The 21093-nt window shown below is 39.7% G+C and overlaps 1 protein-coding gene across 1 annotated transcript; it reads right to left on the bottom strand.

The window, feature by feature from the left end:
* Window positions 1-9004: 9004 nt before the first annotated feature.
* PRPF38B (pre-mRNA processing factor 38B) lies at window positions 9005-16480 on the bottom strand. Its single transcript, XM_024742097.1, is given in 7 exon segments — window positions 9005-9523; window positions 9526-9715; window positions 9963-10186; window positions 12220-12280; window positions 12361-12512; window positions 12793-12861; window positions 15733-16480. Coding segments are annotated over 7 exon segments (1413 nt in total). The 5' UTR covers window positions 16009-16480; the 3' UTR covers window positions 9005-9082.
* Window positions 16481-21093: the final 4613 nt, after the last annotated feature.

Below are 21093 nucleotides of genomic sequence, written 5' to 3' on the forward strand. Positions count from 1 at the left end.
AAGGGTAGAAACTTAAAACCAGTAGATAAAAAGTTCTGGGAATCTAACGTACAACATAGTGATTATAGTTAACAATATCATACTATAAACTTCAAAGTTGCTAAGAGACTAAATCTTAACTGTTCTCAACAAAAAAAAGAAATGATAATTATGTGATGCGATAGAGATGTTAGCTAATGCTACTGTAGTAATCATATTACAATATATAAATGTATCAAAGTAACACGTGTACACCTCAAACTTACGCCTCAAACTTGACAGTGTTATGTGTCAGTTACATTCAAGAAGGAAGGAAGGCAGGAAGGAAGGAAGGAAGGAAGGGAGGAAGGGAGGGAGGGGGAAAGGAGGAAAGAAAGGGAAAGGGCGGCAGCATGTCCCTGTGCTGAGAAAGACAATGGGAGGTCCTTAATGAGCACATTAAATCCATCCATCCCCAGTACCTCCCTGCCATTTACAAAAGGGATTACAAAAGTGGGGAGGAAGCATTTGTTCATTATCTGAATTATTGTAATGGTTTCATGTGTGTATACATATGTCAAAACATTGAGTTTATATTATAAATATGTGCAGTTTATGGTATGTCAGTTTTACACCACTGAAGTTGTTTAAAAAAATCAGTCTAACTCAGCGCTCTAAGATCTTTCTACTAAACCACTCTGTCTTCTATGAGTTGACTACTATAAATTCAAGGCATTTTCATTTGTGCATTTAACAAGTGTATACGGAGTACCTACTGTATACCAGGCATTGTTCTGGACACTGGGGATATAAACATAAGCAAACCAGAGCCCTGTGCTCATGGAACACACACTCTAGCAGAGGGAGGCCAAAAGAAGCAGCTAACGTTAGAACTATCTAATGTCAGGTGTTGCTAAATGTCATGAAGAAAAATAAAGCAGAGCAACAGGAGAGAATATTGAGGGATAGAGTTTAGTTTGTGTACCATGGTCACAGAGGACTTCTCCAGCAATGAGGTGCTTGAGCATGGGCATCAGGGAAGTGAGGATGAGTCCCTTGGAAACCTAGGAAAAGAGCATGCCAGACAGAGGGAAGAGGGAGGCCTAGCTGAGTTTAGCTGAGTCTTTCTCAGGCTTGCCCTTAGCTAAGAGCTGCCTTGCTCAAAGTCACAACCTCTTCCCTGGGGTGTCCACATCTAAAGACTGGGAGATGAACAAATATAGTTTCGCCTTGCCTGATTTCAGGAGGGGAGAGCTGAATGGTGCACTATGGCATCTACCAGGGTCGGGGGAGGGTGAGACTAGAGAGGCACCTAGGGAGCAAAATTTTAAGGAGGCCCCACTCTCAGGTTCACACAAACCCAGAGTTCCAGAGGTTCACAGTCGTGGATTCAAAGAGATGTCAGTCAGCATGATTGTGTATTTTTTCTGGTCATGTGCAGGCACAGAGTAGGCTGAGAGTTGTATTTAAGTAGGACTAGGGTATTACTAGACAAGTATGATGGAGAGAGACTGCAGCAAGGGAATTGAGAGTGTTTACAAGGAAGTGATTTATAACATTGGACTGTGGAAACTAAGCTGGGTGGGCAAGGAAGTGAGGCTTGCTGCCATGTCTCACTACCACGGAGGCAGGGGGGACTGCAATGCAGAGTGAAAAGTCAGCAGGAGCAATAGGCTGGAGAACCCAGTGGAGTTAAAGAATTGTCGGAAAGGATATGAGAGGGAAGTAAGCAGAAAATGGAGGAGTTGGTGAGTAGAAAATGGGATGCTTGAAATGGAAACTCCGGAGAAGTTTCAGTTATTGGTGATGGGCCAGTTCTAGGATGTAACCATGGGAAATGGCAGCTGAGGTCAGGTGGAAGAAAAACATCACTGGAAGTCAGGCGATCAAGAAACTGAGAGGCCCAAGAATTGGAGAGATTGTTCAGTGGGTATTGGAATTACTAAGAATTCTAACAGTAGTGAGGAAAGAGGTATTGAGACGTTGGTTAAACTCTAAGGATTAAAATACTAGGGGAGTATCTTTTGAGGTCTGTGAATGACATGAACAACTGAGGGATAATGGATGGTATAATCTGATGACATGAACCTTAGAGGAGCTGGGAGGTTCAGGGAAAAGGGAGAAACAATGATCTGGAAGGACAATGATTTTATGTTAGCTACTGATTTCTGGCTAATGTCAACTTCTTAGTTGTTGTCAAACAGGTTATGTTTTATTGCTGAGCCATTCCATGGAGAAACAATGCATATAAAGCAATTGCTTTGTAATATAAATTTACTTAAAAAATTTTGAATTACTAAGCTTACCAACTGTCCGAAATTCTCTATTCAGGAATGGGACTCCACAAAGCAGTAAATGCTTGAGTTTTGGTCCTGAGGGGTACGGAGCTAAGACGATGAAGAGGTGAAGCAGTTATAAGAGTGAGTCTGTTTAGGGAATTCCCTGGTGGTCCAGTCAGTGGTTAGGACTCAGTGCTTTCACTGCCGGGACCAAGTTCAATCCCTGGTTGGGGAACTAAGATCCTGCAAACTGTACGGCGTGGCCAAAAAATAAATAAATAAAATTTAAAAATCAAGTTTAAAATTTTTTAAAAAAAATAATAAGAGTGAGTCTGTTTAAACATTCTTAGTGTACTAATGGGGTAATACTAGGAGAATCAAGATTAGTCAATCATCCAAAGTCCAAGAAATGGGCTGAAAAATAAAAGACAAGAACATCCCTGATGGCGCAGTGGTTGGATGTCTGCCTGCTAATGCAGGTGTCACGGGTTTTTATCCCTGGTCCGGGAAGATCCCACATGCCGTGGAGCAACTAAGCCCGTGCGCCACAACTACTGAGCCTGCGCTCTGGAGCCTGTGAGCCACAACTACTGAAGCCCGCGCGCCTAGAGCCCGTGCTCTGCGACAAGAGAAGCCATAGCGATGAGAAGCCCGCGCACCGCAAGGTAGAGCAGCCGCCACTCACCGCAACTAGAGAAAGCCCACGCGCAGCAACGAAGACCCAACTCAGCCAAAAATAAATAAAATTTTTAAAAAAGGTTAAAAAAAAAAGATAAAGACAAGGGGTTGGAATGAAAGAGAGAGAAAATGTTAGGATGCTGTATAACAAGTCATCAGCTTTCTAACCCACAATACCTGTGTCCATGTTTCTTGACATCTAACCTCCTTTATTAAGCTAACGTTAAATATTTTAGTTTTTGTTACTTAGTATACAATTCCAGATTTCAAATCTGTAACGCTAGGATTTGTTTCACTGAGAGTGACAGAAAACCTGTAAAGAAAGTGGCTTAAACGGAAGTTTCTTTCTGATATAAAATATTGCAGCAGAGCATCCAGGAGTGTATGGCAATTCTAGTCCATGGAGTCAGAGACCCAGGCTCCTTTCAATTCTTTTGTTGCTCATCTCTAGAATGAGGCTTTCTTTTTATTGATCCAAGATAAAGCTCCAGGTATCATATCAAATTTCTAAGCAGCAGAATTCAGTAAGGGGAGAGGGGAAAGATGAACTATATGCCAGTAAGCTCTTAAGAAAGGTTCCTTCTGCCACTTACATCCTGTTGGTCAGAAGTTGGTCTCATGGCTATGTCAACTGAGCTGAAAGAAAAAAAAAAAAGTCATACACAGTCAAAAAATTCTATTGCTATGGAAGAAGGGAAGAATGGAGACTTAACAGTGGGCAGTCTCTGCCACACCAATGAACGAATAAGGTATAAGCATAAGGCATAAGCTTAGGGCAGAATTTGCAACATTTAACAGAATAGAGAGAAGTAAGGAGGAAAATGGGATAGATGTGACTGCAGCTAATCTTATAGTTTGGGGAAGAGAAGGCAGCAAGTATAGGGACTTTCCACTTGATAGTCTCTACGTGAAGTGAGTATGAATATGGAGGTGGAGTAGGGGACTTAAGAAACTAGTGAAGCTTTGAAATACCCATTGTAGGGGAAATAAAAAGAATTGTTTAGTGATACAGAAGGAATACAGAGTAGACTTGATTGTCCAGGAAAAGACACTATGTGATTTACAGTTGTCCTCATTCATATTCCATCCTTCCACTATACCTGTACCTCCCCCTTTTGCTTTTGGGGAGACCATTTCTACCAAGGAAAAGGAATTGTACCTAGGACTTCTTTTTTGACTTCCTTGCCAAGTCCAATCAAGTAGATGACATTTTCTTACTGGTGCCGAGTGCAGACAGATAAGAATTAAATGTCAAGGAAATTGACAGGAAGACCTTCACTGATCAGGGATCCCTGGTGGTTACAATAGAACAAACTAGAGTTAGGCTCATGGTTCCAAGGAAGAGAAACTCAGTCTATCTTATGGAAAACAGAGGAATTGCAAGAATACCCACTGACCATACTGGAAAACAAAAAACACTAGAAAGCCAGCAAGAAGCGAGGCAGCTTCAGGGTAGTTATTTATCATGGTATCTCTTTCACATGAGCCTCTTCATATCACAGCTATACAAGTCTTGTTCATTCTTCTAAGGACTGGACAATTTTAGCTCTCAGTCAAAATTCTAGAAGGGGCCAGTCTGATTCATTTACATGATTCTCAACAAATTTACTGGGTTGAGTCCTTTATACTGGACTACATCAGGGGTTATCAACCAAACTAATGAAGTGGCTCCCGTATGACTGGTATCTTAATCCACTGTATCAGTCAGGGGGGGTACAAAAAACACACAGTAATTTGAACAAGGAAAATTTTATATAAAGAATTACTAACAAGCAATGGGATTAATTACTAAGGGTAAAGAAAGCTCTTAAAAATACAGAAATAGCGGCTATAGGAGCAGCCACCACCTCTAGGACTGAGGCAGAGGACCCAACGAAGGAGCAAATTTTAAAGTTTCCATTGCAAGGCTGAGATTCAGATTTTGTTGGAGAGGGTGTGGCTGCGACCCACTGAAGCCCAGGGCTGGAGAGGAGGGCGTTGTCAACAAAACTAGTTAGGAAGGCACCCCACTGGGTGTGCCAGACTTATTGGGAAGTTGCCAGCTGGTGCACCAAGACATGCTGGGAAGCCGGCAGGGGGACCAATGGACCTGCTGGGAAACACCCTCTTTTGAGGTGCCACTGGGTGTCCTACATGCCACTGGCTCCCATACACCGCAAAAGCAAGAAAAAAGAAAACACACCGAAAAGAAAACACACAAGAACAAGGAAGAGAAGCTCCTTTCTTCTGCAGCATCCCTTCAGCATCTTCTGACAAGCTTAACAAAACTTGCCAGCAAGCAAAAGAGAAATATTTAAAGGGCTTAGCTCCTGTATCACAAAGCAGAGCAATGAAGGGTGAACTTAGGAGCCAAGAAATAGATAACCGCCACATCTACAAATCAGTGGTGGTCCCTACACAAGGCTCAGTATAATGCAATTTCCCAGAACAGGGGTCAGAGACAGAGCACTTCATTCCGGAAGAAATGTTCACTGGATCAGTACTTGGATTGGCTTAGATGAGTCCAGCATCTAAGAAATTTCCTCTTTTGGTACTATTGAATATCAAGGACACTGGTGATTTCAGAATTTCTAAATAGGAGGGAAGGAGAGCGGGCAAGAGTACTTCTCTTGCCGGCAAGCACTGTCATTTTTTGTTTTCACTTAGTTTATTCAAAATGTTAGGAATTTATTTGTGGGTGGTGGCTAAATCCACTGACTCAATAGAGAAATAATTCGGCTTCAGAATGGCTAGAAAAAGTACTGACAAAGGAAAACAAGCTTTATAGATTTGCGGACTTTAGGTGCTTGCAGATTAGGGAAGCTTACATGAGGATTTTCCGTATTCTTTTTTTTTTTTGGCCACACCACGCGGCTTGTGGGATTTTAGTTCCCGGACCAGGGATTGACCCCAGGCCTTCGGCAGTGAGAGCAAGGAGTCCTAACCGCTGGATTGCCAGGGAATTCCCTACTTTTCCTGATTCTTGTAATAAAACGTCATAGCTTATATGTTACATGAAATGCAAAAAAGGTCAGCTGTTTATCTTGAACAAGTATAACTCATTTTTCCAGTAGGCTGAAAAGACACCACCCCCCAAACCTGAATACATTTTACCTGTGCAATACATTATGGATCATGATTATGTAACAGAAATTCAACTATCAATGCTCTGAGAAACAGAATAATGGATTTCAAGTCAGCTACAATGGTGAAGATTTCCAGTTGATTGTATTCATGTTGTCATGTTTCCTACAGTTGACAAATGTTGATGGCCAATGATCCTAAAGTGAAAAAGGCCACTTCAGAACTATTCGCAGGGTTCAAGAAGATCTCACAGGATATGATGAATTTCAGAGACTATCAGGAAGTGCTCCTTCCCTATAATTTCAGCTCTGCCTTATATGTATGCTGTCATTGGGTTAGCCACTCAAGGCTGAATCCAACATTAACAAGATGATAGAATCAGATCAGGACCAGAACCAACTTAAAGTCCACCAGCTGAACAATATAATCAGTGAGAACTGACCAACTAGTCAGTGTATATATCGAGGCTGCACACTAGAAATCAGCTGAAAAACTTATAAACTGCCAGTGTCTGGGCCTCATTTCCAACTGTTCAAATCAAAACCTTCTATTCATAAAGAATAACTTTCAGGGGGAAGGGAATTAAGTGAATGCCATTAGCTTTTTTTCCCCTCCCACTTTGTCTTTTAAGTAAAAAACACCCCAGCAGCTATTGCCTCTGGGACATTCTCAGGTCCCAAATTTGCTGTTTATTCCTAACTACAAAATACCTAATCACAGATCGAAAAATCTGTAGCTTTCATTAGATTCCTAAATAGGGGCCTATAACTCAGGTTAAGACCACTACCTTAGAAGAACTAAATCCAACTAATAGATTATAAATTGGGGAGTATTAAAATGCAAATTTTGTATTTAAATCTCAAGACTGATAATACACTAGCTCATGTATAGGATTTAATTGCAAATTGAACATTAGAACACAGATGAAACATACTGATACATGGAAAGGTGAAATCATTTTAATAAGTTGAGAAAACTGGATGGAGGTTGCTAGTTGTATTAAACTATCAAAAGCTTTTTTTCTCAGATTGCAAGAAACAATCCTGAGACACCTTTCAGAGCCACTTGTTTTTGCAGTCTTTTAGAAAGCTACTCTCCAAATTAAGTCATGCATATATCCGGCATTAAGTAGTATTATTTACATGTTCTACATACCAAAATGCTCCTCAAAAGCAAACTTAAAAAAAAAAAAAACCATAGGAAATCAAATGCTGTGTGATATTTTCGCTTCTATTTAAAATAGTTTCCACTTTTTACCAAAACACACAATTAATATTTCAGGTAGAACTATATTCAAAGGAGTAGCACCATCCATTTAGGTATGCTAAAATTTTCAAAGATAAATCTATTGGCTTTCATCACTCAGGAACAGTTTCTAATTTCTACATGTGTAGTGCTAATTCACTTGATGCTCAGTTTAGAAGATGACTGAATATTCTACTCTTAAAAGAAAAAACATAGCATTTTCATAGAATTCCTTCATTTAATGAGATTTTTCTGGAGTTAGGTAGGTACAAATGTTAAGCCCACATATGAAGGACTTTTCCAAATGTACTCCTTTGTCCCATTTAACACTTTTTGCAAGGTGGCTTCTGGGTGCCCATCAGTTGGCCAATATGAACAGTGAGATAAAAAAAAATGTTAATATGGTATACACTGTGAGGAAGACTCACTTTTAGTCCTAGCAATGACTGAACAAATCACTTTGGACCTCTATTTCTCTGTTCTAAAAAGAAATGGATGAGTTATCTTTTAAAAGTTCCTTCAAGTCCAAATTTTAAATTCTAATATGTAATCCAAGTGCAAAGTCCCTCAATAAGGACCTCTGATGTGAAACTAAGTAATCATCCAATCCAAGGAACAACCTAGTGACACACATAACACCCAAGGACAAAGGGAACTGCCATTAAGAACTGCAGTAAGGATTACTGGCTATCACATACATCCAATTCTATCTACACATTTAAAATTCACTTGTCATCTGGGCGCTAAGATATCCCTCTACACAAAGTGTGACTCTACTTACATTCTATTTCCACAGTAAAAATACCTTATAAATGTTAACAAATGGGGGAAAGCCGACACCCAGGATAAAGGATTTAATCCAGTATTTATTCCACACTCATGATCCTTCTCTGTAATCAGAATACAAGTCATAAGAACAATCTATCAAATAATTTGCTGATTATCTTAAATAATGCAGCATAGCATTACTTTGAATACTTCTCTGTTCTAGATTAAGTTTAAAAACTCAAACAGCAATCTTCATTATCAATAAAAAAAAGTTTTGAATTTAAAAAAAGGACACTATATCAAGCTGTTTCATAATTTAAGTATTTTCCATTTATAAAAATGCTTTGGAAGCTTGAGGCTTACATCTATTTCTCTACTCATCTGCCCCACCCTCTCCCAATTTCACGTTAGTATAGGGTTGCTGCAAGAATGCTAGATTTAGACATTAATTTCTCCTTTTATATAGTACTTTAAACTCTGAAAAATTCAAGGAAAAGATACATGTCATGTATTTTTTCAAATAAAAAAGGAAAACTAAGTGAATAAATTTTAGGCATACTAATAGTGTCCCTTTGAGGTAGAATGCTAAAAGGACTTTTGATCAAATCACAGCCTAATTGAAACCTCTGCATCAGAAACTAACTTCTCCTAAATTCTCTCTAAAGTTAGTTGTGGAGAATATTAGGTTTAACATATTAACAAGAGCCTTCCAAGATAATATACAGTGGACAAGAATGTTAATCCTACGACTGCTGCCTTCATGTACACTGAAAGCATGAAATTCTCCTATAATAGACATCCAAGATCCATTTTCATAGTTTTTAGCATTCTATTACGAAAAGCACAGTCATGCTAACTTCAGTACACAAACCATAATCCCACACCTACAAAACAAAAATAGAATTAGTGGCATTTTATTGCCTTATACAAATTTAACCAACATGGCAACCATGCCAACGGAATTAAAACATTTTCAGGACATATGTACAGACTGTACATCTCAAAAACAAATCTCAACTTGGGAGGAAAAAAAAAGCAGATTTAACCCAACATTTATAGGATTCAATGTGATCCACTTTTACAAAAAATTTTCACACAGTCTCCTCTTTGTTTTTATGTTGTTTTTCTTGGCTCTCTGGTTCTATGCTTTGGCTCCTTCGGCGATCATGTTTGTCAGACTGGTCCTTACTATCACTGTGATCTCGTTTGTGGGAACGTTCTTTGCTTCTGCTACGCTTCCTAGATTTTTCTTTGCTGGGGCTATGTTCCCGTTTTCTTGATTTTTCAACACTGTCAGTTCTTCCTTGACTGCCACTTCTACTCCGTTTATTTGATTTTTCTTTACTTTCATTTTTATGTTTACTTGATTTCTCTTTGCTCCTACTTCTACTTCGTTTCCCTGCATTTCTACTTCTACTCCTACTTCTATGTTTTCTTTCTCTGCTTCTACTTCTACTATGTTTTTTCTCCTTCTTGGAATCTTTTTTGTCATCTCTATGCCGCCTATCATCTTTGTCTTCTTTATATTTCTTAGCCCCCGATCAATACTTCGGGATCTTCGCCTTTCTTTTTCCCTTTCTTTGGCTTCACGCTCTAGTCGCTGGCGTTCTTTCTCTCTTTCTAATTCTCGGTCAAAACTAGAAGACCCATGGCCCTCCCGATGATGGCTTCTACTTCTGGATCTTCTTGGGGACCTCCGTGGACTCAGTGATCTCCTTGGAGACCTAATATTTAGGAAAGTGGGGGAGGGGGAGAAAAAAACTTGAATGAATAAAACATACCATAAAAATTTAACTTCCATCAGTGTTACATGTCAAGAATAATTAAAGCAAAATATTTGCCTGTTCTCATTTACAGATGCATAATTTTGTGGAAAATGCCCTGAAGGGCAGAAAGTGGGAAAAAGGTGACAAACAGAACCTTTGTGTAAAGCATATTTTAAAAATAAGTGTAACTCAAGAGTCACATCACCTTGAACGCCTGCGTTCAACATGTCTGTCTATTTCCTCAGCGCTTTCCTTTCCATCTTTCTTGATTTTTCTTGGTCGGGTTTTAATCTGTTGATCGATATTCTTCTGAACTGGAACCGGAATTCTTGGAAACAAGGTGGAAAACCACTCCAGTTTTGTGAGAAAAGACCGTAGCATTTCTCCAATGGTCATTACACAGCCTCCACCAGCCTTCACATCTAGGTCCTACAGAAACACAAAAGATACCCTGGCCGTCAAAAAAAATTATCTCAATAAACACAAGAATACTATAAAAATATAACCATCTTTGGAATCTCAAATACAAAAAAATTCTAACAGAAAAATTTCAATTTGTGTACCTTTCTAATCTGGTAATGAATGATACAGAGAAATATCTGGGCTTAGTGTGTGCATGCAGGTGAGAACAAACCCTGCAGCCTCATGGACAGAAAGAGAAGTGACTTCACTCAGTTAACAAGAATATGAAACACCCCCCTACATTACTAAACTATTTGGAACAATCAACAATTTACATTCCACATACCTACTAAGTATATACTTTATTTCTGTGGACACGTTTGCACACATCATTCCTAGCAGTGTAACCTAGCTACATATGAACTGCTTCAAACAATTCCTGTCTAAAGATTATCTTTTAACAGCTCTAATATAAAATGAAGCCCTAATAAAACTGGAAGCAATAGCAAACCAACTGCCATGAAGCAGTGAGGTTTCTAATTTAGTTATGTAGAAAATAAATAAATGAACAAATAATTGGAAACGCATAATCCATGATGACCATTGTCTCTGAAAAGGGTCATTACCGCATGAAGGCCTTCTTGCTATGCCCTCTCACAGCTCAGGACATGTTAGTCAGCTATTGTCAGTCCCAAACCTATAGTGCAAGCACACAAGGAAAGTGAGATTTGTTATCTAAACAGGAAAACAAGAGCTAAAGGTAAAACTGCTTGCACTCACACACATTTAAGTGTTCAGATATACAGTATTTCCAAATATAATCGCTGCAGATATCTAAGGAAGAAAACAATAAGTTAGCTTAAACAGAGAGCCTCAGGTTTGTAAACACAATAAAAAACAGATTAAACAGAAGCATTCAGAAACAAGCCTAATACCAATTATGCAGCGGGACATGCTTTTTAAATATAGAAGGGAAAAGTGCCTCAGCCTGCAAAATCTCACCTAAAAAGAAAAAACTTTATAGATTGTGATTTATCACCTGACACACTTTTGGCCTCTTCTGAGATATTAAACAGCTCGTAAATAGGCCAAAAAAATGCAGAGAAAAATTCTCCATGTCTACATGAGTGAGATTTTTTTAGATATGCATGTAATAATAAAAACACACTAGAAAGATTTCCATTAGAACTATCCTTTAATTCAACCAATTCTTCGGATAAACGTTTTAAACAGGTCGACTAAAACACCACTCAGTTTACTTTATGAACCTTAAAATATAAAGTAGTGGTGGGGATTGATATATGGACAACAGTGCTCATTGTTAAGATCCTTTTGAGATCTTGGACTTTAATACATGTATGGTTTAAATCTGACACAGTAATGTTTTCTAACGTAACTTTCTGAACATATGTAACAAGCTCAACCTTATTAAGCTTGAATGGCAAGCTAGTTTCATAATTTAAAAAAATTCTAAACTATTAAAGAGAAGGTTTCCTTCTAACTTTATAAAAATGTATAGTATAAAAGAGTTAGAAAGCTGGAATTGAAATATTTTGATCACCTCAAACAAATCATCTAAACCTTCAGCCTATTTAAGTTCCACCCAGCTCAATTCTGCATTCCTATGCAAGTGGGAGTATTAATGTTTGGAAGAAGTTACAGGATAAAGAACTGAAAAGTTCCAGAAAAAACCCAGTAATTAATATTTCTATGTGCATGTCTTACCATCTCAATCTTGAGCATGGCCAATTTTAAAAACTCACTATCAACTGTACAAGTCAAGATCAGTACAACACACAGAACACAATTAGGAAGAGAAAATTTTTAATAGTTACCAAAATACATATAAACAATTTTGAAATGTGAGAATCAAACTTAAGAAGTTTAACCTAAGACATATAAAATCCACCCCAATCTTAATAATAGGACATTAATTCCAAAAGTATGTGAGTGAAATAAATTTAAGCACAGAATTCTGGAAGATGTTAAACCACCAATATATAAAAGATTATTAAAAAATGAGAGTAATCAGAAGAAAACTATTACCCTTGTTGACATACCTCTTCATCATCAAGGAAGGATTCAAACCAATCCCATAGATCTGTAGGGGGCTGTGTGTACCTAGAATTATGAAAGAGTGATTAGGCTTAGGTCAATTAAAATGAGATATTTATTGAAAATGTAGAGAAATGCAGGCTCACCTTATATACATAAATCCAAGGGCTCTAATATATGGAGAGTCTGTGTGTGTTATAAGACCCATCACTTGCTTGCGAGTTAACTTCAGAGTAAATAATTTGTATAACAGGCAAAAAGCTGTAGAAACAATTCCTCCTGTCCCAACGCCTCGAACCTTTAAGGAAAGGAATTAAGAAAGAGTTGTAAAATAATTAACAAAGATACTTAGGACCAACTGATTAATCCTGTTAGGTATTAGTAACAAGATATAATCCAGAACTGAAAACAAAGCATAAAAAAATGTTTTTCTAACCCCACGGAACACCTGAATTTAGATTTTTAAAAAACACAAACTAATTGTAATTTGGTATGAAACTGAAGGACTTTCAGTTTTCTGAACATAAACTTAGTTATCAGACACAGAAAAACTGAAAAATGCACGTACTTCTACTTACCCCTCCGCACATCCCTGTTTGGCCAGCTGTTTTCCTGCTTCCTTTCTCCCATGGTTCAACATGTGTGACCTGAAAATAGAAAAGAGAAACACAACAAACATTCATACTTCGAATTTTTTTAAACAGTATGATTCGAGTAAACCCCAATCCATAATAGAGCAGCTCTTCTAAAAGTCTGGAAGTTGGGTATTTTGACATGATGTATACATTTTGTTTACACACATTAAGTATGTAAACCATCTTTGAAAACTGCTTATTTAAATAGCATCAATAAAGCTACTAGGGTTTAACAAAACCTCAACAGGTTTACAGCAGAAATCCCATTAAAGTAGCTCTGTAGAGAGCAGATACATGTGGAGACAGGAAATGTCTAGTCTCATACACTTGTTAAAAAAAAATTAATAATCAATTTTGTATTTTATTATGAATTGCTTAAAAAATAATTCTCATTTTAAAATAGATTTAATGCTCCAACTTAAAGCAAAAAGTATTAACAAAGTTTAAGTATTTATTCCAAAAAAACCTTTCAAATAAGCTTAATATTTCAATTTTATGGTGATTTAAAATTCCACATTATAAAATAAGGAAGAAACTTGAAAAAAGCATGCTAAAACTGTAACAGAAATTACTTCTGATGCAAAATCATGGAACTTTATTCACACATTTTTTTTAAAACCACAATCAGGCATTATGTTCATTCCTGACTGAAGATGAAGTTACAAAGGCCATACCTACACGTATGTCATTCTTGTTACTGTATACTTTATTTTCAGCCTAATTATAGGAACTAATTCAATTTTTTCCCAGAATATAAACTGTATCAAAAACTGAGAAACCGTGACTTGTTGAGTATACTCAAAAATACAGGTCTTTGCTAAGGTGGGACACCCTATAAAAACCACATACTTCACCTAAAAACAGCAAAGAAAGAATATTAGCTCTATAACAGATATGACAAAGGTATTTTAGAGAGTAAGATCCATATTTGTTTCTCAACTTGAAACAACAAAAATGAAATCCTGTTCGTTCATTACGTATTTCTAAAACCTTATTTCCACCCACCCATGATTACACGCCATAGTCTTTTTCAGTGGCTTCAGACAGAAAAGCATGTATTTAAATGTAAGCACTACACTATTTTGTTCAGTGGACTACTGCACTGCTTTACTGTTTCATCTTCTTCCCCCAGCTTGCTGTAAAAAAGATGTTTCAATTCCTTAAAGGCTAACCAAAGGGGTGGATGCCATACAAAATCGAGTTACAAAATTGGAAGCCTACGCATTTCAATGATTATTTGATATGGACAACAAAACCCGAGTCTTTAGTTTTATAACTCGATCTAAGTAATTTGTAGTAGAATCTTAAGTGTTTCAAAACACAGTTATGTGAAATTTGAAAACAAGCTTTTCCTCTATCGCATTAACACCTGCCTACGTTATTAAACAGAACCTGCCACAGAAGGAGCAGGAACCCTATTTTCAACTGATTGAAGTTTACTACATAAATAAAGCTAAGGGTTAAATATTCGCCATATTGTATCCATTCTGAAAAAGGCCTTACCTTTTAAAAAAAACTAGTTCACAGTATTACAATTACTTACAATACTCTTGTAAGAGAACACCAAAATTTCAGTTTTACTTTATATACCCAAAGTTGAACTGTATTTTCAAAATAAGATCTTCTATCAAAACTAACTAATATCTCAAAATCCCTCAGTAGGCCTTAATTGGGGAAAAGGTGGACAAAACAAAACCTAAAAGCAAATAAAGAAGATTTCCTTAACACCTCTACAGATATATTCAGGTCACGGAAAATACTTTATGTGGTCTGTCAAGTGTTTTTAAGAGTCAATACAGGCAAAATGGATTGTATTATATCAGATGTCCTAGTTTAAGTATTTAAAGATTGTTAAGACTTATTAATATCCTTTAAAATATAAATTTACCTTAGGAGGCCTGGAATATATTTTTAAAACTACATAATTTGCAAGTAAGTGGAGAAAACCTACCAAATTCGTGAAGAAAAGACCAAAACCAGTGGCCAAAAAAAAAAAAAAAAAAAAAAAAAAAAAAAAAAAAAAAAAAAAAAAAAAAAAAAATCTAATTAGCCGTTCATTTAACCAGGGAAATGCATTTATGGCGATTGAGCATGATTAATAATGCATACCTCTACCTGCGACCCTGGGCTGCTCCGAGCCTCGCTGCAAGACTGAGTCAATCCTGCTAACGAAACAAGAACTGAGACAAGAGTGCAGTGAGGAGGCGCCAGGTGAGCTCCCCAGCACAGCCAAGCCAGCACCGACCCTGCCGCAGAAGCCCAGGGCCCAGATAATTCTAAATAAGCCCAATGCACAGGTGACTGAGACCACTTACTCCTGACTTCCTGCTGCGAAAATTTCCAGGCCTTCGGTACATCTTTTTCCACTTGTACCTCTCCACCCTCAACCCTCCCACCCCACCCGACAAACACACTGACCATTTCCCTGTCTGGATCGGATAGTGAATACCAACAACACGAGGCCAACACTGAAGTCAATACACGCCCTGGCCCGGGGTGAGCGGGAGAAGCACCAACAAGTTGGCGCCGAGTAGATCCACGTCAAAATAAATAAACTTAAAGCTGTAAACTGGAGAGACTTCAGTTATTCTTTTCTCCTCTCCCCCACTCCTCCCGTCCAACTCCCCCCCCAGGGGCGGGCTGGAGATTCGGGGAGGAGAGATCAATGGCGGCGGGCTCTCCCGGCCCTAAAATTCTGAAAAGGAAATGAGAGGGCGGCCCCAGTTCGACCCCTCCCTGGCGGACTACTGGCCACAGCTTCCCCCTCCGCCCAATCCTCCCCCACCTACAAATGATCAGACCTCGGGGGCCGCCTCCGCCCGTTTCCTCCGTACCCCCTCCTCGGAACTTAGTCCCCACCTCCCAGGTCCAGACGCTTCGTACCTTAAAGTAGATCTCGTCCACCACCTCGTGGTAGGTTTTGAGCTCGTAGAGCTGCACTTTGAAGTAAGGCGACGACAGGATATTGGTCAAGATCATGGGGTTGAGATTCATAGTCTTTTCGTTGCCCCACAGCGGCAGCACATTGCCCTGCTTGCCCGAGACTGCTGGCTTGGTGGCGCCACCGCCGCCGCACTGCTGCTGCTGCTGGGCCGCGGCTGCGGCCGCCTGGTGTTGCGGCTGCGAGTTGCCTGTCAGCGCGGGGCTGTTGTTAGCCATGTCGCGGCGGAAGGAAGGAGGGAGGGAGAAGGGAGGGGGAGGGGGCCAAGCTCAATCTCGCTCTTCGGGACAACGGTCCGGGACCCTACTCCATGGAACGCCGTCGGAAGATGGGGCCTCCTCGCTGTGCCCCAGCCGGGTGAGGGAGGGCAACCGGGACACCGACGAATGGACCCCGGGTCGAGAGCAGAGGCCGAATCGCGGGCCGCGAGAAATCCAAGCAGAAAGCCAGCCGGCGGCCTAGGAGCGCGATCTCTTCCGCCAACTGCCCCTGGGAACAAGATGGCGGCCCCGGCGGATGTGACGGCACACGCCCCAGAGTTCCAAGCTTAGCCGGCGGCCAATCAGAGACGCCCAGGTGGGCTGGCGATTCCTCTTCCTAGTTCCGCGCGTTCTGTGCACGCTGTGGTCGCGGCGCTGGCCTCAGCTGCATGACTCTTAGGATGTTTGTGCCCGGAATTTAGGGACCGGGGTGGGGTTTTAGGTCCAATTTGTATGTTTTAATGTTTGGACTGCGGCCCCGGTTTCTCCTGTCGGAAGCCGAGCAGGAAGGCGTTCGCATGGCTGTGTGCTTGCAAATTCGTGACTCTTGACTCCTGTGGAGTAACCGAGTCTCCTGAGTTCACAGTTTTCGTATTCTCTGGAAGGGATGATAGGACCTCACACCTTCATGTGATTGCAATGCAAAGTCCTTCTGTCCTCCGCTAGGCTGTAGTGTCCGACTGGAGATCTTATTATTTGAGCCTAAATTTATTCAACAGTAAGGGGATAGCGTCTTGCTTGGCTGTTAAAAAACCATTTTAGCATTAAAAGAGCTACTGTACCTGTAGCGCCATTTGTTACATGACTTCTTTCTTCTCTACTCGAGTACTTCCATTCTGTGGATGCACTATGAGTGAATGGGGATAGAAGAGGTGGAAGAAGGTGGTGGGTGCGAGAATGAGTCAGAATCGGTCTCATCTCTCAAAGGCTACTGTTAACCTAGAGAAGATTCATGGTGTTTGGGAGCTAAGAGAAGGCTACAAAAGGCACTGAAGTTTCTGCAGGTATGGACAGTTTTATTGAGAGAAAGCAGCCTGAGTATATATAGAAGAAGGGAAGATCAAGCTTGTTAGAGGGTAAGTAGTCTGGTTGACAGGAGCCAGGAAATATGCTTATGGGAGAGTAATGACTAGAGAGGAATTAGGCCCCCTAAGTGCCTGGAATGCCAAGATGAAACATTAGGAACTTAATGACATTTAAACCCAAGGGTTACATCTATGACCCCAAAGTCACTTTAAGATGCTAATATTCATAACATTCTCTGGCTCCAATTCATTCTTCACAGAGTGTTGCCAGAGTCATCGTTCCAAAAGAGCAGCACTCCCTACTCAAAACCTTGGATGGCTCACTCAGTGTTATCCTAATTGCCAAAATCCAATGACGTTTTTCATTCTCCATCCTATTTGATTGCTCATCGTGGCACTTTTTTTTGTGGTATGCGGGTCTCTCACTGTTGTGGCCTCTCCCGTTGCGGAGCACAGGCTCCGGACGCGCAGGCTCAGCGGCCATGGCTCACGGGTCTAGCCGCTCTGCGGCACGTGGGATCTTCCCGGACCGGGGCACGAACCCGTGTCCCCTGCAACGGCAGGCAGACTCTCAACCACTGCGCCACCAGGGAAGCCCCATCGTGGCACTTTTAATCATTTATTCTTGCCTAGGAACTGTTGAAGTAGGAAGTTTGAAGGTGGAGATCTTAATTTGTGGCTTATACACAGAGGAGGGGAAAGGGATAAGACAGAAACCTTAGGGAAAATCCGCACCTGATGAACCAGCAGGAGAGAAAAGACAAGCAGAGAGGTAGGAGGTAAACCGGGAGACAGTGGTATGACAATGCAAGGAAAAATAAATGAGAAATAAATGAATGATTGGAGTGATTAATATTTATAGCTGGGCAGTACATAAGTGATCATCCTGTTTAGTTCCTTTATTTTACATTGGAGAACTAAAGCTTTCAGAAGTGGTTTTTAACTTCCTAGTAATTTCTTGTTGTTCTATACATTAGTTTATACTAACTTACTTCCCAAGGAAAACAGATGATCCAGCCTCTAATGAATTACTAAGTTAAAATACAGTGAAGGGTCTTCCCTGGTGGCGCAGTGGTTAGGAATCCTCCTTGCCAGTGCAGGGGACATGGGTTTGAGCCCTGGTCCAGGAAGATCCCACATGCCGCAGAGCAACTAAGCCCGTGCACCACAACTACTGAGCCTGTGCTCTAGAGCCTGCGTGCCACAACTACTGAGCCTGCGTGCCACAACTACTGAGCCCGTGAGCCACAACTACTGAAGCCAGCACACCTAGAGCCCCTGCTTCACAAGAGAAGCCACTGCAGTGAGAAGCCTGTGCACCGCAACAAAGAGTAGCCCCTGCTCACCACAACTAGAGAAAGAGCGTGCGCAGCAACGAAGACCCAACACAGCCAAAAATAAAAATAAATTAATTAATTAAAAAAACTTTTTTTGAGCCAAGTTCTTCTTCCTTTATGTGTATTTTTTGCCTTGGTAATAACTTTATTGAGTTACCCAGTGACACTAATTGCCAAATCCTACTAATTGCCTAAATCTTTAAAAATTCATTTACCCCTACATTCTGAGTGAAAAGCTTAGTAAGAGGTTGAAGTTTGATATCTGTTTCAGTGGCATCAAACTAAGTATCAAACCAGGTAGTAGCATAAAGTGTTTGACATATTCAATGAATCCCTAAAACAGTTTGAATATATAACTATTATCCCCGTTAAAAAAAGTTATATTTAACTTAAGAATACTACATTGTACATAGATAAAGCTGGGAACTTTTGGTTTGCTTTGTTTTGACACATGTACCCTCATTGTCTTAGTCTTTTTGGGCCATAACAAAATACCACAGTCTGGGTAGCTTATTAACAACAAAAATGTATTTTTCACAGTTCTGGAGTTCTGGAGAGTCCAAGGCCAAGGGACAACTCTCTTCCTGATTCATGGCTGACCCCTTCAAGCTGTGTAATCACAAGATTATAGGGATGAGGAAGCTCTCTGAGGTTTCTTTTATGAGAGCACCAATCCTGTTGGTGAGGGCTCCACCCTCATGACTTAAGTACCTCCCAAAGGCCCCACCTCCTAATACCATCATCTTTGGGGGTTAGGGTTTCAAATTCTAACTTCAGGGGTTAAAATTTTGAGGGCGGCTCTTAGGCCTATCTCAGTACCCTTAAACTATCACCACAATCAAGGTAACAACCATACATCACCCCCAAAAGTTCTCTTGTGCCCTTTTGTCACCCGATCTCTCCTTCCAACTCCATCCTCAGCAACCACTTTCTGTCAATATAGATTAGTTTGCATTTTCTTGAATTATAATAGATAAATAGAAGAATTTTGGTATTCATACTTGTTGCTTGTATCAACAAGCTGTATGTGTGTTTGTTTTATTTTATTTTTTATTTTAAAAAATTTTTTTGAATTTTATTTATTTTTTAATACAGTAGGTTATTAGTTATTCATTTTATACATATTAGTGTATATATGTCAATTCCAATCTCCCGCTTCATCACAATTGGGAAATTTTTTTACTGAGTAGTATTCCATTGTATGGAATTACCACTATTTGTTTATCCAGTTATCTGCTGGTAGGCATTTGGATTTCCAATTTTGTGCTGTTACAAATAAAGCTGCTATGAACATTTGTGTACTAGTCTTTGTGCAGATGTTTTTGTTTCTCTTGGCTAAATACCTAGACATAGGCTAAATACCTAGACATATAATAGATATATGTTTAACTTTTTAAGAAACAGCCAAACTGTTTTCCAAGGTGATTGCACCATTTTACATTCACACCAGCAATGTATGAGAGTTCCAATTGTTCCATATCCTCATCAACACTTGGTATGATGAATTTTTCTTTTAAAATTTTAGTCATTCTTAAGGGTGTGCAGTAGTATCTCACTGTGGTTTTAATTTATATTTCCCTTATGGCTAATGATGTTGAACATCATTTCAGGTGCTTACTGGCATTAGTATATCTTCTGTTGTGAAGTAACTGCAAATCTTTTGCCCATTTCCTTATGAGTTTGTTTGTCTTATTGAGTTGGAAGGTTTTTTTACATGATCTGGATATAAGTCCTTTGATACATGTGTTGCAGGGTTTTCACACAATCTGTGCCTTGCCTTTTAATTTTATTAATGGTGTCTTTCAAATAGCAGTTTTTTATTTTAATGAATTGCAAGGTGTCAAATTTTTGTTTTGCCTATGATTTGTGTTTTCATTCTAAGCGCTGCCAGCCTTAACGTTACAATGATATTCTCTTATATTTTCTAAAAGTTTTATAGTTTGGGATTTGACACATTTTGAGTTAATTTTTGCCTATGATGTGAGATGGAGTTGATTTTCATTTTATTTTCCACGTGGCTATTCAGTTGATCCAGCACCATTTGTTGAAAAGACTTATTTCCCTATTGAACTGCTTTAGCACCTTTGTCAAAAATCAATTGACCCACCATGTATGGATCTACTTCTGGATTCTGCTCTGTTCCGTTGATCTTTATCTTTTCACCAATCCAAACTACCTTGATTACTGCAGCTCTATAGTAGAGTTTTTTAAAATTTATTTTATTTTTGGCTGCGTTGGGTCTTTGTTGCTGCGTGTGGGCTTTCTCTAGTTGTGGCGAGTGGGGGCTACTCTTCGTTGTGGTATGCGGGCTTTTCATTGCAGTGGCCTCTCCTGTCGTGGAGCACAGGCTCTAGGCGCACAGGTTTTAGTAGTTGTGGCACACGGGCTCTAGAGCGCAGGCTCAGTAGTTGTGGCGCACGGGCTTAGTTGCTCCGCGGCAGGTGGGATCTTCCCAAACCAGGGTTCGAACCCATGTTCCCTGCATTGGCAGGCAGATTCTTAACCACTGCGCCACCAGAGAAGCCCCCTGTAGTAGGTTTTGAAATCAAGTAGGTTAGGGCTTCCAACTTCATTCTTTCTTTTAAAAATGCCTTTGGTTACTCCAGGCCCTTTGTGTTTCCATCAATTTCTTTCTTTCTTTCTCTCTCCCTCTTTCTTTCTTTCTAATATTTATTTATTTA

Source organism: Neophocaena asiaeorientalis, unplaced genomic scaffold (assembly GCF_003031525.2).
Source record: "Neophocaena asiaeorientalis asiaeorientalis breed wild unplaced genomic scaffold, Neophocaena_asiaeorientalis_V1.1 scaffold35, whole genome shotgun sequence".
Classification (NCBI taxonomy): domain Eukaryota; kingdom Metazoa; phylum Chordata; class Mammalia; order Artiodactyla; family Phocoenidae; genus Neophocaena; species Neophocaena asiaeorientalis.